The sequence below is a fragment of the Embiotoca jacksoni genome, unplaced genomic scaffold, assembly GCF_022577435.1.
Source record: "Embiotoca jacksoni isolate LCO1_2020_lvr unplaced genomic scaffold, fEmbJac1.0.p SCAF_26, whole genome shotgun sequence".
NCBI lineage: Eukaryota > Metazoa > Chordata > Actinopteri > Embiotocidae > Embiotoca > Embiotoca jacksoni.
In genome coordinates, this window is record NW_027185377.1 from 3828474 (window position 1) to 3843638 (window position 15165).

The 15165-nt window shown below is 43.0% G+C and overlaps 1 protein-coding gene across 1 annotated transcript; it reads left to right on the forward strand.

Annotated features, from left to right (window-relative positions):
- The first annotated feature begins 73 nt into the window (after positions 1-73).
- Positions 74-14732, forward strand: rgs9b (regulator of G protein signaling 9b). Its single transcript, XM_069160196.1, has 19 exons — positions 74-223; positions 1907-2003; positions 2725-2775; positions 3001-3107; positions 4529-4580; positions 4670-4728; positions 4810-4886; positions 4966-5047; positions 6796-6858; positions 7302-7331; positions 7432-7493; positions 8248-8361; positions 8470-8585; positions 8773-8860; positions 9882-10020; positions 10127-10209; positions 10562-10685; positions 11974-12371; positions 13385-14732. The coding sequence occupies exons 1-19, from the start codon at positions 155-157 to the stop codon at positions 13548-13550; spliced, it is 1977 nt and encodes a 658-aa protein (XP_069016297.1). The 5' UTR covers positions 74-154; the 3' UTR covers positions 13551-14732.
- Positions 14733-15165: the final 433 nt, after the last annotated feature.

Here is a 15165-nt window from a genome sequence, read left to right on the forward strand (position 1 = left end):
TGGAGGACATTTGAAGGCGGCATCGCCATCGATCATTGCACATGCCCCCAAGCATCCTCACACGACACGGGGCTCACAGTGACAGCAGCATTGCATGTGTGTGAGAGTGTGAAAGAGAGAGAGAGGGAGGGAAAGTGGAAAAGCATCAGACAACATGACCATCAGAAACACTCTCCTGGATCATGGACAGAGATTCCGACCACGGATGGCTTGTCTCAAAAAGGTAGGCTATTCTCTTACACGAGAGATGATGTAAATCACAGCTGTGCTCGGGCTTATAAAGCGTACCTATAGACGCACCAAGAGATCGGTCACTTATATGAGATCTCCAATACAAGGCTTGGGCTGCAGTGGTCTGCTGTTGCCTCACAAACCCTGTTTTGTTTTTGCATTTGTTCATGAATTACATTAGCCTCTAAAAAAAAAATAAAAAAAAAATAAAGGTATTCTCTACAGGTCTTTAAGGGAATCCTAGTTTCCTGGTGCTTTTAGCAGATTGATTTCTGAATAATGGACTTTTTTTTTTTTAACACAACAAAGCCCACAGGGGGACTACTAAAAAAAACAACCCAAAAAAACCCTGAGGAACTCCCAACACATCTTAATTTTAGTGATAGGGTTATTTTTAATCACTGAAAAATGTCTTTTCAAAAGAATCAAACATTCAAAATACAGAAATCTGTAAATTAGATGTAATCTTGGTTTCTGTGCGCACTTTATCTGCTTGTCACATGAAGTGTTAGACTGTGTTTTGTCTCAACCTTTTCACATTGATAAGGTCGTTCAGTTTAATAAGCATTAAGCCTGGATCAGTAACAGAGCTTCCATCTACACTAACCAGCTGCTGCAAAGAAGTTAATCCAGGCACTGTGTATTGAACGCAGCAGCCCCGGTCCTGCAGGCCAGAGTGGGGGCTTGATCTCGCATTTGAAATTCATTCAAGAGCTGGATTTTTTTTTTTTTAAATAATTTAGCTGTTCAAATCAATACGTAAGTTCTTTCATGAGGAAAATGTTTTTGCGGTGTATTGATCCCAGATGCAGCGCTCACAGTGTCCTGCTCTCCAAGGGGAATTCATCGCCAGGAGAACTTTGTGTTTTGGTTCATGAAAGCCCACTTTGGTTCAGGCTCAGCCTGGGGCTCATAGCCTCTCCAGGATGACTTCAAAGCACAAAGCCACTTCAAACGGGCCCGAGAGTCAGCGGCTGAACACTCCCCACCTCACAGACCGAATTAGTGAAGCGTACGATTCCTTGCTTTCCCCGGTACGCACGTGAGTGGTGGGACCGGTGGGAGCTGTGGGATCAGATGATAAGATAACTGAAATAGTGTTTGAGGACAGTGACTCATCGCAAGCTGCCCACACAAGCCAAACACAAGCCATGAGATCAGGGCAGAGAAACAGACCCCGTCATCTCACCTCCCTAATGCAGCGTTAAGAATTCAAATAGCAACGCCGTCTTTGGACTGAAACGCTGAATAGTCATGTTGGGAGTGTTGAGTAATCACAATAACTGAATCATGCAGCATTTGTTTGATTGGAAATATTAATTACAAGCTTTGATAGAGAGAGTTAATGTCCCAGGGTGAGTTTTCGTATCAAAGAAAGGCAATTTGATGCAGCTTTTTTACAGGCTTTCATTAAACAGTGATGCTGTGTATCCTCGAGATAACCATCACGATCATCCAATAAACAAATTGTTCTGGAGCAAATTTAATTCACAAAAATCCAGGATTTCCGGACGGTTCCCTTCATGCAGGCTGCACGCCCACACACACAACCTGTTGCCAAAACAACCTGTTGGCATGGTGACCTGTGCCCCCCCCCTCCTCTCTTCCTCCCCCTCTTCCACCAATCAAGTTGTTGAGGTAACCTCCTCTCACCCCTCATGATATTCCTCTGCAGGCGGAGAAGGTGGTGCTGGAGATGCAGGACCCCAGAACGGGAGTCAAGTCGCAGCCTCAGAGGCTGGTTATCACCATGATACCACATGCCATCACTGGTAAAGAGGACACACACACACACACACACACACACACACACACACACACACACACACACACACACACGCACACACGCACGTATACAAACACTGATGAATGCACACTTGATGTCATTCAGCGGCTGGTCGAGTGATTGTGTCTGCGTTTAGTCTCACATGGAGGATACCAGATCTCTGGGCTCAAACTCGAGAGCGAGAGAGCTTCAGATTTCATCTCCATGACAACCCCCACGGTCTCAGAGTCAGGGAGAGGGAAAAAGTAGGAGGTGAAGGAGGAGGAGGATGATTGAGCGGGAGCGAGGAGGCGAGCAAGTAGAGGCAGACAGAAACAGGAGGGAAACAGAAGGTAGGTGGAGGAGGAGGAGGAGGAGACGCACAGAGGGAACCTCGACCGCTACGTCATTGCTTTAAAATCAGGCAACTGAATGAATGACACCAAGTAACCATGCCGACTCTCTATCCTTTTTTTTTCTCTTTGTTCATCATCTGTCCTTTCTTCTCCATCAATTGACTCCGTTCTTCAACTCCTCTTCTTCTCTTGTGTTGTAATGTTTCCTTTCCTTTCCTTTCCTTTCCTTTCCTTCACTAGACCCCCTGTTCTGTCTCTCCTTCCGCCTCTCTCCCCATTAACTCTTGACATTTACAGTCACACACACACTTATTTAATCTCGTGCATATTTCTGTAAACTCTGTCCCCTGACCATGTGTCTCTGCTCCTCAGGTGAAGACATCATCGCGTGGTTAGCGGACAGATTCCAAATAGACGCACAAGGTGAGAACGAGCTCAGCTGATGATGTCTGAAATTACACAGCACATCAGTTTAAAGTGGCTTTTAAGTTAAACAACCAGTTTTGTTTTTTTTAAGATGTTATCGTGTTGTTGCGTCAGCAGCGTAACGTGGCCATGAATCCATCTTTTGGAGTGAATATCACCAGAGATGCCACAGCAGCTGGTAAAATTCCCGCTCGTCTCCTTCTCTCTGTCTGTTGTCTTCAGAGGCGAGGAGTTTCGGCTCGATGCTGGTGGCGTTAGGATACATCTACCCTCTACAAGACCACAAACGTTTGGTGATCAAACCAGATGGATCCCTGTATCGCTTCCAGGTAAACAATTCACATCTCAAGGCTCAGCCGTGAATCTCAAACCAACAGGAGCTATCAGACAAAACAGTACTTCCAGCTCAGATTATGTAATTTTCTAGTTGCAGCACTTCGGACAGGAAGCCCCCCCCCCCCCCTTTTTTTTAAAAATTTTTTTTTTTATCTGATTTACGGGTGCCCTGTTGAGATATCTATGGATCAATGTTTTCATAAAGGCGTCCATGTTTTGTTTGTATTGGGAATGCACGAAAGGGAACCACACACCCACACAGAAACACACAGGGTGATGCCATTCACAGTGCTGCTCCCAGTCTCTTCCTCCCACCATCACAGCAAAGCGTGTATTACACCTGCCAGTCCACAAGAGGGCAGCGTGTTGGGGACGAGAGAGCGCTGGATCTGATTCGATCTGACCGGGAACCCTGAGGCCACGACGCCCCGAACACCTGTAGCGGAAACCTGACAGCGCCACAGGCCTGTCAATCAAACAGACACACCTCCAAACATTCTGCTTTTTGAGAGCTAATATCGAATTAATGAAGGGATTATTTTCAGATGGGCCGCCAGAAAACTGATTAGGAGGAGTGACTTTAGCGAATGACGTCATAATGACTTTTGGCAAAAAAATGGATTGACTTTGTATTTCATGGGAGAAGTTGAATGGGAGTCTTTGGAACAAACCCCTAGTGGCCCTCGGTGGTATTGCCCTTTAAGGCACTTCTGCACTAACCTCACTTTTCAGACCAGGACGTGCCGTCCACTTTTATATACGGTCTATTTCCATGAACCCTCCAGCCTCCTCATGGGGACATCACAACCATTGTACTTCATCACATGACCTCTGTCACATGACCGGTCTCAGTTGACATGCGTCTTCTTCTCACGCCAAGTTGACAGCAGGTGTGAGACTAGATTGTGACACTAACACGCTGTCCTCTAGTGGACTGACAGGTGTATTACATGCTTCGGTGTAATAATGGGTTGAATCTTCACATATGAAAATCTTGTACCAGGAAATGTTTGGTAGTTTTGCTTGATAAATACACGTGAACTGCGACTATAATTTCTGTCAAACGTGCAAAATGTATTGTTGACAAAAAAAAACAACAACACATGAAATGAAGGTTCACTGAGAAATCATGGTCATTCCAGCTTTGAAACATAATTTTTGCTGAACTTTTTTAACGTGAACATAAAATCAGACGTTGCCATTACACGATACATAAAAAAACCCTCTGAAAAACAAGATAAAACAGCGTGCTTACTATTTTTTTCTATTTTGTGTGTGCCGTAAAATCCCAAATTGGTTCAGTTCTGGTTTCCCGAGCAACGATAAATTAAACTAATTGTGGTTCGGACGTGCAACAAACAAATCCAACTCACACCTCTGACTCAACGTCCACTCTGCCCTTTGTTGTCTTCAGACACCGTATTTCTGGCCCACGCAGCAGTGGCCTGTCGAGGACACAGATTACGGTGAGTGCGACGAGGAGTTTTCACACATTTTCTCTCACATCCTGTTACCGACAAATCAGTTAACACCCTTCTCCGTTTCATCGCCGCAGCAATCTACCTGGCGAAAAGAAACATACGTAAGAAAGGGATCCTGGAGCTGCACGAGCAGGTGAGAAGGAGACCGAGAGACCCGCGAGGAGTTTCATTTTGTTTTGTTGGCATTCGCTGAGGCGTTATTTTACGTCCTCAGGAGCAGTACAACCATCTTCACAAGTGGATAAATCACAAGTGGGATTTCATAGTGATGCAAGCTAAAGAGCAGTACAGGTTGGTGCGTAGGAGACTCAATGACGTTCGCCGAGTGTCGCGGTCGAGGAGGTGTTACGATTCCTGTGTGTGATTTCAGAGCAGCGAAGGAGAGGAAGAAACCGGACCGGGTGGTGTTTGACTGCCAGGAGAGAGCCTACTGGGTGGTTCACAGACCACCGGTGAGAGAGAGAGAGCGCGCGCGCGCACACACACACACACACACACACAAAATCATGTTTACGTCACTTCAGGGGACATTATAGGTTTTCACCTTAAAATTCGATGATCTACATTATGAGCCGCTGCTTTTTGTCCCTTGAAGGAAGGCAGGTCCTCACAATTGTCACTAGGTACACACATCTATGTTCCCACAACGCGAGGAATGCAAGTACACGCCCACAGATAGTTATCAGACTTGTGTGTGAGCACAGGATGCAGCTTCATGCAAGATATAAGTGGCTTGCCAGCAGGCCCAGAAGTCAGAAAACAAATTGCGTGCCACATCTATACTTCCCAGGGTATCTCATTATCTCTGCCCGTGATGCCTCATTACCATTACATGTCCAGTCAGAGGAAAAGGGCACAACTGATTAATATTTCACACTGCATAGGAGAATGTGGTGCAGCGGTTTGCACGTCGAGAGTCTTGAGGCCGGATTACAGACCGACCGGAGAGGGCGGCAGCTCCACAGACCCTCTGGGCCATTCATGACCCCTCCCTGCGTTTGCCATGTGTTAGTTGGTTTGTGGTCAATTGATTAAGTACCAATGTGTTTGGGACTATTCCCTATTAAAGGAAATATCAACTGAAACAATAACTACCATCTCAAGCGAAGCCTGACTCCAGTTTGTCTTCTTGTATTCTTTACTGGTTTGTTTCTGTAGCTTTCGGTCACGTAGCGAAGCTGCCGTGCGTCTGTTTGCACTGCGTGGCCACTTAAAAGCTGCACAATACAACTTTAGCTCAGCAGCTGCTGGTAAAAGTTCACCCTCATAAGTGAGAGTTGCAGGATAATAGTCAGTGCTGACACATAATGTGACAGCAGCACAGGAGGAGTCGGCGAACTGACTCATTACACACATCAGTAACATAGCAACATCTATATAAATTTCTGGCAAGTTAGCCAGGTCCTCATTTCTGGATGTGAACTATCAAATAACGCAAAACCAACAATTTAAATATCGAGTAGACACTCTATGGAATAACCCAGATAAAACAAACACGATACAGTGAGTCTTTTATTGACCATTAGAGATGCTGGTAGGTGTATGTTTGTGCTTTGCAGATGACAAGGTTAGCTGTTTCCTCACTAAGCTGATTGCCTTGTGGCTCTGTCCTACGGACATGAGTGGTGTCACTCTTCTCACCCAACTGCCGGTAACATGAAGAATACCACGACCGATACCTTCCTGTAACAGAAGAAAGAGGCCCATTTATTGTTCACTCTTAACTCCACAGAAAATGTTGACACTTTTTCTAGAGAAGCAAAATGGTACTTTTTTTTTTAATGGGAAGATTTCTGAACCAGCATGCCAATTTATAACAGAAAAAAAAAAAATCTTTAAAAAGACAAATTAAACTAAATCTTATTCACCCATTTGACAGTTACATGTTGTCCACAGACTCACTCCCTTTATTTAAAGCCAGCTTAATAATTTACCAACAGATTTATCCTGATAAATGTGATTTCAATACAGCTGTTTTCACAACTCCCACTGAAAACCAATTACTTATATTTGTTGTATTTGTATTGTCCAAGCGGGAATCCACCATATGACACTAAACTGCCGAAACTGTCCTCGTGTTGTCTCAGATGGCGCAGCGTCAGCCGATGATTAGCATTATAAAACAGCCATCTGCTTTATTTATCTGGTCCTTTGGTAAACACACACACTGTGTCATCTTCTGTTGTGGATGTGTGTGCAGCCCAGGACGGTGAGCGCCATGGATTACGGACTGGAACGACGAATAGATCCCAATGCAGACGAGGTAAAAGGTGAGCATCGCCGCATGACCCGTACGAACATAATTCCTGTCAATCAGCTTGGATTCAATAAGAGGGCTTTAATCTGTGGATGAAGGTGCGGTGGAGGATACTTGCTTTCTCTTTCTGTTTCCTGTCTGTTGAGATTAATCTCTTCTCTTCTTCTTCTTCCTCCTCTCCTCTCCTCTCCTCTCCTCTCCTCTCCTCTCCTGCAGGCATTTCCCACGGCTCTCTTTTTGTATCTGGATTTTTAAACGGGTTACAAACACATACACACATATTGTCTCATGTTTCTACTTGACATACTGCTTAACGAACGTTTACAGTCTGCACAAACTACATTAGTCGCTTCTAGAATAAGACTCCTGAATCTCAGATCGAACAGGTGGCCGCAAATTTGCATTGTGAGTAATGTAGGCATTACGATTTGCTATATTTCTTTCCTTAGGCAAAAACACCTGATGTCTACGAGAGAATCGTAAGTGAGGTTTTTCAGTCCACTCCTCCTTTGACTTTTCCATCCTCCTGTTTCATTCATCATGTAACAGCTAAACATTTTTCTCCTCTGCTCCCTGCAGATGATCTTTACCCAGCAGTCCATCATGAGGCCCAGAGTGAAGTCATCCGTGTCCATCGGAGCGTAAGACAGTCTCTCATATTACCGGTTCTCCTGTATATCAGTGACAAACCAATCGCCTTAGATTAATTACAGCATGAAGTGTTTCTCTCAATAAACATTATAACACACACATCAGTTGCACCACATCTCTAGCTTGCTATTATAGATTTGGTTGAGTAAAATTATGTTCAGTCATATATTTTTTTTTTTTTTTTTTTTTTAAAGTAGAACAGTAAATAGAAAACACTCGCAGAAAGTGTAAAATCACAAAGCGACGCTCAAACACTGGAAATGTGTTATTATGAAATAGAAAAAGAAAAATTCGTAACCTGATCTGGATTCACACTAAATATTTGGAAACATTTTTATGATAGGGATGTGCAGTAGCTCTGGACTCAGAGCCTACATTTCTGCAGTTTCTCTCAAGTCTTTTACTGTGACACATTTTATACATGCTTTGCTAACAAATAATAAAAGGACAAATAAACAGACTCTTCGTGGAGTCTAATATTTAGGCAAATTTATTTAGAGCTCTTTTCCCTAATTTGCTAGACTTCATTTAAGGAAGATTACATTATGCCAATTAAGTCACCAAAGACAATGCTTGAATAATGATTAATATATAATATAACTCCTCTAAGTGAAAAATTCCCTTTTACACCTGCGTGTTCTTTCTAAACTGACCTGCAGATCCGCTGCGTCTGTGGGAGATGATCATAGTGAAGAAGTTATTTTCTTCAAATATTACAGTCATTTCTTTTTCCCTCCCGTGCAGATTGGTGAAATACAGCGCCACCTACCATAGTCACGACCCGTTCCTGTCCAAGTGTCTTCCCAGCAACCCCTGGCTCACCGACGACGTCACGTACTGGACTTTGAACATGCCCAAGTGAGTCAGCTGAGGATTACAGAAAGTTGGACTGCAATTTAAAATAACTTGTTCAATCTGCTAAATTCAATGATTTTCTTCCCCTGTGGTTGTTTGCGTGTGCGGCAGGGTGGAAATACCAACCAGAATGCGCGTGGAGAGGTGGACGTTCAGCTTCGCAGAGCTGCTGTCGGACCCTCGAGGACGAGATGATTTCAGACTCTTCCTGAAGAAAGAATTCAGTGGTACGACGAGCGGCGCTTTAATTACATCCTGAACAAAAAACACTCCAAAGAGCAGCACTAATGTGTTGCTGTTGTAAACTTGGTGCACCGTATATTCATTTTTGGTTCATGTTAATTTATTTTTTAGACATTAGGTCAGGCTGAGCGTAGTATGGTAACTAAGTTGTCCTCTCTTTTATTTTCGTAGGTGAGAACTTGGCCTTCTGGGAAGGTTGTGAGGATCTGAAGTGGGGCGCTGCTGAGACCATGAAAGAGAAAGCACAGCATATCTACAAGTAAGATCTTTGTAGAATCTTTTCTCTTCTCTGATGAATATTGACAGCAATAGAGATTAAAAATAGAGCAGTTGATTGACGGAAAAATAATCAGTAACCGTTTTGACGATTGATCAGTTTCATATGGTTTGGATAAAACAATCCTCTTTCTTTAGTTTCTCCACTATGCAGATTTACTGCTTTTTCTGTAACTGTTAACAGTAGCTGTCACACAAACTGTTGGTCAAACAAAACAAGACATTTGGGAAGTTGTTGTGGATATTTTTCACATTTCTTTTTTTTTTTTTTTTTTTTAACATTTCATTAACAAAAAAACTGTGTTGAATAAACATGCAGTATGAAACTTTTGTCTCCCCCTTTCTGCCAGTGGAAATAACTACCACAACACTGTCAACATGTGCTTACATCACAGGCTCCACTGTAGACTACATTTATTATTATAGCTGTGAAAGTGGATAACTTGTGGATAGAAGAAATAAAAGGCGTCACAACCTGACTTGTTTCGCCATCAGAACTTTATAAATCTGGTGTCTGTATGTTATCAGACCGAGTGGATGAAGTTCTGATGGCGAAACAAGTCAGGTTGTGACGACGTTGTGTAACTGCATACAGTTAGAAACAGACTTATCTGGATATGACAGGTTTAATCAGCATTATGTGAACTAAATGTTAAAACATTTACATCAACGTCTGTTACGAGTCTGGCACTATAGGTTTAACGAAAAAGTTAACTGTTAATGAAAATAACTGCAAGCAGGTTGGAAATGATTTGGCCTTTTACTGATCACGTTTTAAATCTTAATTCTGTCCATAGTGAACTCAAATTATCAATTTGGTGTTTAAAAAAAAAAAAAAAAAAGATTAGATGAGAAAAATGAGTATCATTTTAAATTTGTTTTTAGTTTTGAGGATATTTTGCCATGAAATGAAGTAAGAATATTTTGTGAGTGACTCACTTTGTGTACAGTAACGCTTGTGTTAAACCACCACCTCTTCATTTCTCCCACTCTCTTAATCCCAGGACGTTCCTGACACGAGGAGCTCCGCGATGGATCAACATCGACGGAAAGACGATGGAGATCACAGTGAGCGGCCTGAGACACCCCCACAGATACGTGCTGGACGCGGCCCAAACTCACATCTACATGCTCATGAAGAAGGTCAGTAAACACACCAGTAGGTGAGAAAAGGTGTTTTACCTGTAGTTCCCACAAACCGCACTAAAATAAAACAATGATTCACGACAAGGTTTTGTGTCCGTCGCAGGACTCGTACGGCCGGTACCAGAAGTCTCCCGTGTTTAAGGATACGTTGAAGAAGGCCATCAGTCCCGAGGAGCAGAAGTTCAGGTGAGAGGCAGCTTTTACATGTTTTTACCTCTAAGTAAGGAAACCATCTCAGACGATGCTTAAAAACTTGAAAATATTAGTCTGAATTTGACCAACTAGTCTGACACAGAACGAGTACTCAGTCAGAAATGGCCCATCGGATGAGTTTACTCACAGCAAACAGAGATATCGGTCTGAACGCGTTTGCGTTTCTCATCTCTGAGACTGAAACGACCACATCCATCGCACACCACAAAACGTCCTTTCCACCTGGTCTTTCCCTCCCTGTTCTCTCCTCCGCGCGCTCAATGACAAATCCTTCTCCATCCTTGATTTTCATCCTCACTCACTCTATTCATTCCTGTGACCTCAGTGACGCCCAGCTGGAGCAGAACTCGAAGAACAGACGGCCCAGTCTCAGCCCCATCATCCTCCGGCAGCAGGAGCAGGAGCTGAAGGCCAAGATGGCCGCCAGCGCCCCCGTCGACATCACACAGGTCATGAGCAAACTCAGCAAGCAGGGCAAGGAGGTGCCCCTTCGTAAATGAACGCAAGCACATACGGTTCAGTGACGTAGGAGTTTTACATGCTAACGAGTCAGGATTAGGACGAGTTCACTTTCTTTCTTTGAACCATTAAGTGTAGTTTCTTTTGAAATATTTCAAGGTTAAAGCCGCTATAATGAATATTTTACAATAACAATTCCACAGTGGAGAAGTCTCAGTAGGTGGTTGGTTGTTTCAGCCGCAAAAATGCCACAAAACAAAATCCGAAGAAAACCCTGTGAGCCACTGCTACGCTGATATGTTGATTAGTGCTACGAGAAAGTGAAAGTGATTGGAAAAACAGGGACCTGTAATAGTGAAAGTCTAATTGAGTTGCATGTTATTCAGCCAGTGTTTAATATGCTCATTAGGTTATACATGTCCAGTATACTGTACATCAAAACTGATATATTTAATAATAAGCTACAAAATGTTGGCGTTTACTTCTTGTGATATGTAGTCGTGCACGTAGTTTTGGTGTTATGTGTATTTGTATATAGTCAGGTTTTGAGATCTTTTCCATTTTCATACTACTAATTTATTAACCTGGAAATTGTCTCAGTGCTGCAGATCTCAAAACCTGGACTGACAAAAAAAGGGGGCGCAGTTTGTTATCTGGGTGAACTGAGCCTTTACATACTAAATTACACACACATCTGTACACGAGTCGCGGAGACGAGTGACTGCAGGCGGAGGACGAAGGGCCGTGTTGACACATCTGTTCCCATCTGTGATGTTTCTGTCCATACAAGCTGTACCTGTCGTTTGTTTGTCATCATTTTGTTCTCCGTCTTTGTTTGTTCAGAGTTCTGTTTTCTTTGTTGTCAGTCATAAACAAATAAAACATAAAAAAAAACAACAACACCTCATGTTCATCTGTTTGTCTTAAGTTATCGTTCATTCATCATTAACAGTCAAGCAGATTTTTACTTCCTTCCTTCCTTCCTCCATTCTCTGTAGCAACAAAAAGCTGCATGAAGTTCATGAGCAGATTAAATAAGAATGAAAGTATAATTTTGACATAGTTATGTCCCGTGTCTTCATCCCACCATTCTGTTATAATGATGTTTATATCAACTGCTGTGATTCATTATAAATGTGATGTCTCCAGTTAAAATTTTTTTTTACAAAAATGATGATGTGGGAACCAATAATTTCCAAATCACACAATATGTTTGGAGTGACTCTCTCTCTCTCTGGACGCCCTCTGACTGGTGTTTGTTGCCCTTTGACCTCACAGCTGTGCCGCTTCACCACTCCCGTCCCCCACCTCGCTGTCTACTCTGGCATCACCGATTTCCCCTCTGGCAACGCCTCGCCCTCGCTCCCCTTCCTGGCCCACACCCCGGCCTGTCCGTCCCCCATCAGTCTGGCCTTAGACAGCACCTCCGCCTCCGAGCGGCGGGTGGAGGCCAACGAGGGGGAGGGGAACCCCGAGGCCCGAGCCCCCGTAGCAAGAAGTGAGCCCAAGTCTCGCATGGCCGTGTCGCTGCGCCGTCTGCTGAAGCGCGGCTGCACCCCCTCCACCATGTTCGCCAGCCTGTCGCCGAAATGTCATTCAGCTGCCGGGACGAGTTGCCGCATTCAGCCAATCAGCCCGGACGAACCCAGCCGGGCTCCACCCAGACGGATCGGCAAGTAAGTTTATTGCCAAAATCTACACAATACTCGCACTCACAAATCATATGTTTGCTATCTTTTTTTTAATCTCTGATCCATCACTTTGAATATGACATTAAAACAACACTTTAACATTAAGGTTAAAGTGCTGACTTCCCCATTGCTGATGTTTTTTTTTTTTTTTACATTCATGTTAGATGAACAGGGGAATAATTACCACCAATTCAAGTCAACCATGACTTTAGTACTTGACTGGCCAAGTCAGTCTTCTGGCCTCAGTTCAACTGCAGAAAAAGTGAAACCGCCAGGGAAGACACTGAGTGTCTGCTGATGTCTGTGAACACAATGATATTTACTTATCACACACACAAAAACTAGAATGACCACCTCACGGCTGTATCCCTCTACCAACCAGTCAAGTTGCAGTTTACATCCGTTTCTGTCCAGACTTGTTTAATTTGTGTATTGACTGAGGATTTAAAAGGAATTTGACCTAAATCTGATTCTGATTGAAATGTTGCTGCAAGGAAGCTCCAATCTTTTTTCTTTTTTTTTTTTTTTTAAAAAGGATGCTTCATACACATCTTCAACCCAACAGAACAGATATCTGTATTCAAGATACTGAGTTATGGTGCTGAATAATTGCCAGAAAAATGTTTACGCAGAACATTATAATATCAATTAACCTTTGACCTTTCGGATATGAAATGTCATCACTTCCTCTTTTGATCCTGTTAGACATTTGTGATATTATTTCATAGTTAATGTTCGATTTCTTGGGTTATGGCCACAAATGTATCACAGTAACCTTTGACCTCTGACCACCAAAATCTAGTGAATCAAAAGTTTCAAAAGGGCTACAGTTCCTATAAAGTTAATCTGATGTGGATGGAATTTTTTTTGCATCAAAACTTAATATCAAAACTGTGACACACAAAGTATTAGAGTGCTAAACCAAAACGACAAATAATGTCACCTTTACTTTAAGCCTGCTGAGTGTCTTACTACGTCCTTTCCGCAACGTTTCTCAGCTTTTTCCAGATTAAAGTGGATATCCCTCCCGAGTGCCGGATCTACCCCATAGAGTCGGAGGACGAGGACGAGGAGGAGAACAGGGCTGCCTCTCTGGGAGGAGTGGGAGCCAAAGAGATCATCTGCCCCTGGGAGAGCCTCACTCCACATAACGGGATGGGCTAAAAGGGTTTACCGCAGGTTAGAAAATGACGGGGACGGCATCAATTTACTGTTTACTTAGAGGAACCGTTTTCAGTATTGAACACTCGACTGCCTGTTGGCTTTAAAAGACAGTGTCAGCATGATCATCCTCTCCGCTGTGCACCCTCATGGTTTTCAAAACAGTTTCTGTAAAATAGGGCTCAATACACAGTGTTTACTTTATTATGCACAGGATTTAGAAATAATAGGGTCACAAGTTCTAGCTCAAGACCCCAGAAAACAATGTTGGTCAACAAAACCCCGCCGTGAGCAATTTGGATGAAGTTTTTATAAAACGCGAGTTTTTTTTTTGGCGGAGTATTCCTTTAACTACAGCCTTATCGTCACCTACCCTTACTGATGTGAGCACTAGCTGAGCCCACCGTTCAGGTTGGAGGTTTTAGTTTTGATGGGAGCCACAAGAGGGCGACAGGATGCATGCAGTCCTTTCAAAAACGCACATTCAAACCTCATCCTGCATCCGTTAGCGAACTGTAGCCCAACAGCAGCCTTATGCACCTCCACACGCCCGAGATGTTTTCTTCAGTTTCTGCAAAGCAGGCATGTACACAGACATTTGACAGCCAGGGCGAGAAGACGACGACGACGACGACGAAAGAACGAACGAAAAATAAATATACTCAATTATTTTTGTGATTGCCAAGTAAAACCAGTAATTATCAATGTTTACATCCAAGAGGGTGACGAGCCAAAAGCAGCCTGTCTGCACACATGCCTGCCAAAATGTATCTCAATATTTACTGCAGTGGAGAAGTGTTCTTGTGCTAGACGTAGATGCCTCATTCCCAGTTTACTCACCTCTCAAACACACTCTGTGAAAACGACTGAATAGATGCATTTCAGGTGAAACGAGAGCACATGAGCAGCTCGTCTACGTATTACTATTTTTGCTCCTCATGCAGGACGAGTTACTGTGACGGGAGTCGGGTATTAGTTTTGTACACTCCGTGTAGCTGTCGTGTACTGTACACTACCCCGAGCGAGCTGTTGATATTCGGGTCGGTGCGACATGAACTAACTGTCAGAATGTATTCTCTTTACCATGTTTACAGATGCAAGAATGTGACTAAATACCTTAAACTTGTTGTATTTGATTTGTACATTCCATGGCTTATGTCAAGTGCCTCAATAAATGAGTGTCTTTACAAAAAAAAAAAAAAAAATCAAATTGCCTGTTATTTGGGTGGACTGAACCTTTACATCGTTTTTTTTTTTTTTTATCCAACTGATGCAGCAGCTGCGTTCAAAATCACATACTTTTTCTTTTTACTTCAGTGCGTGAGTTTGGCAGTATTAGTATTGGGATGCACAAAGCGTTTCTAAGTTGCAAAATATTCCTCTGCAGCCTTAAGTGAGTGGTGACGACAGCGTTCAACCACTAGATGGCAACGTAGCAACAGAGATACAAGCTGGTGGAGGAAAGTAAAAGATCCACGTGATGTTCACTGAAACCTGAGTATTAAAAACACATCAGAGCACTTTTATGCAGCTTCTTATTATGATAATAATTATTTGATATGCTATTTAAAAAGAGACTGTTAATGTATAAATCGTATTATTGACTTAAATTTGCCAG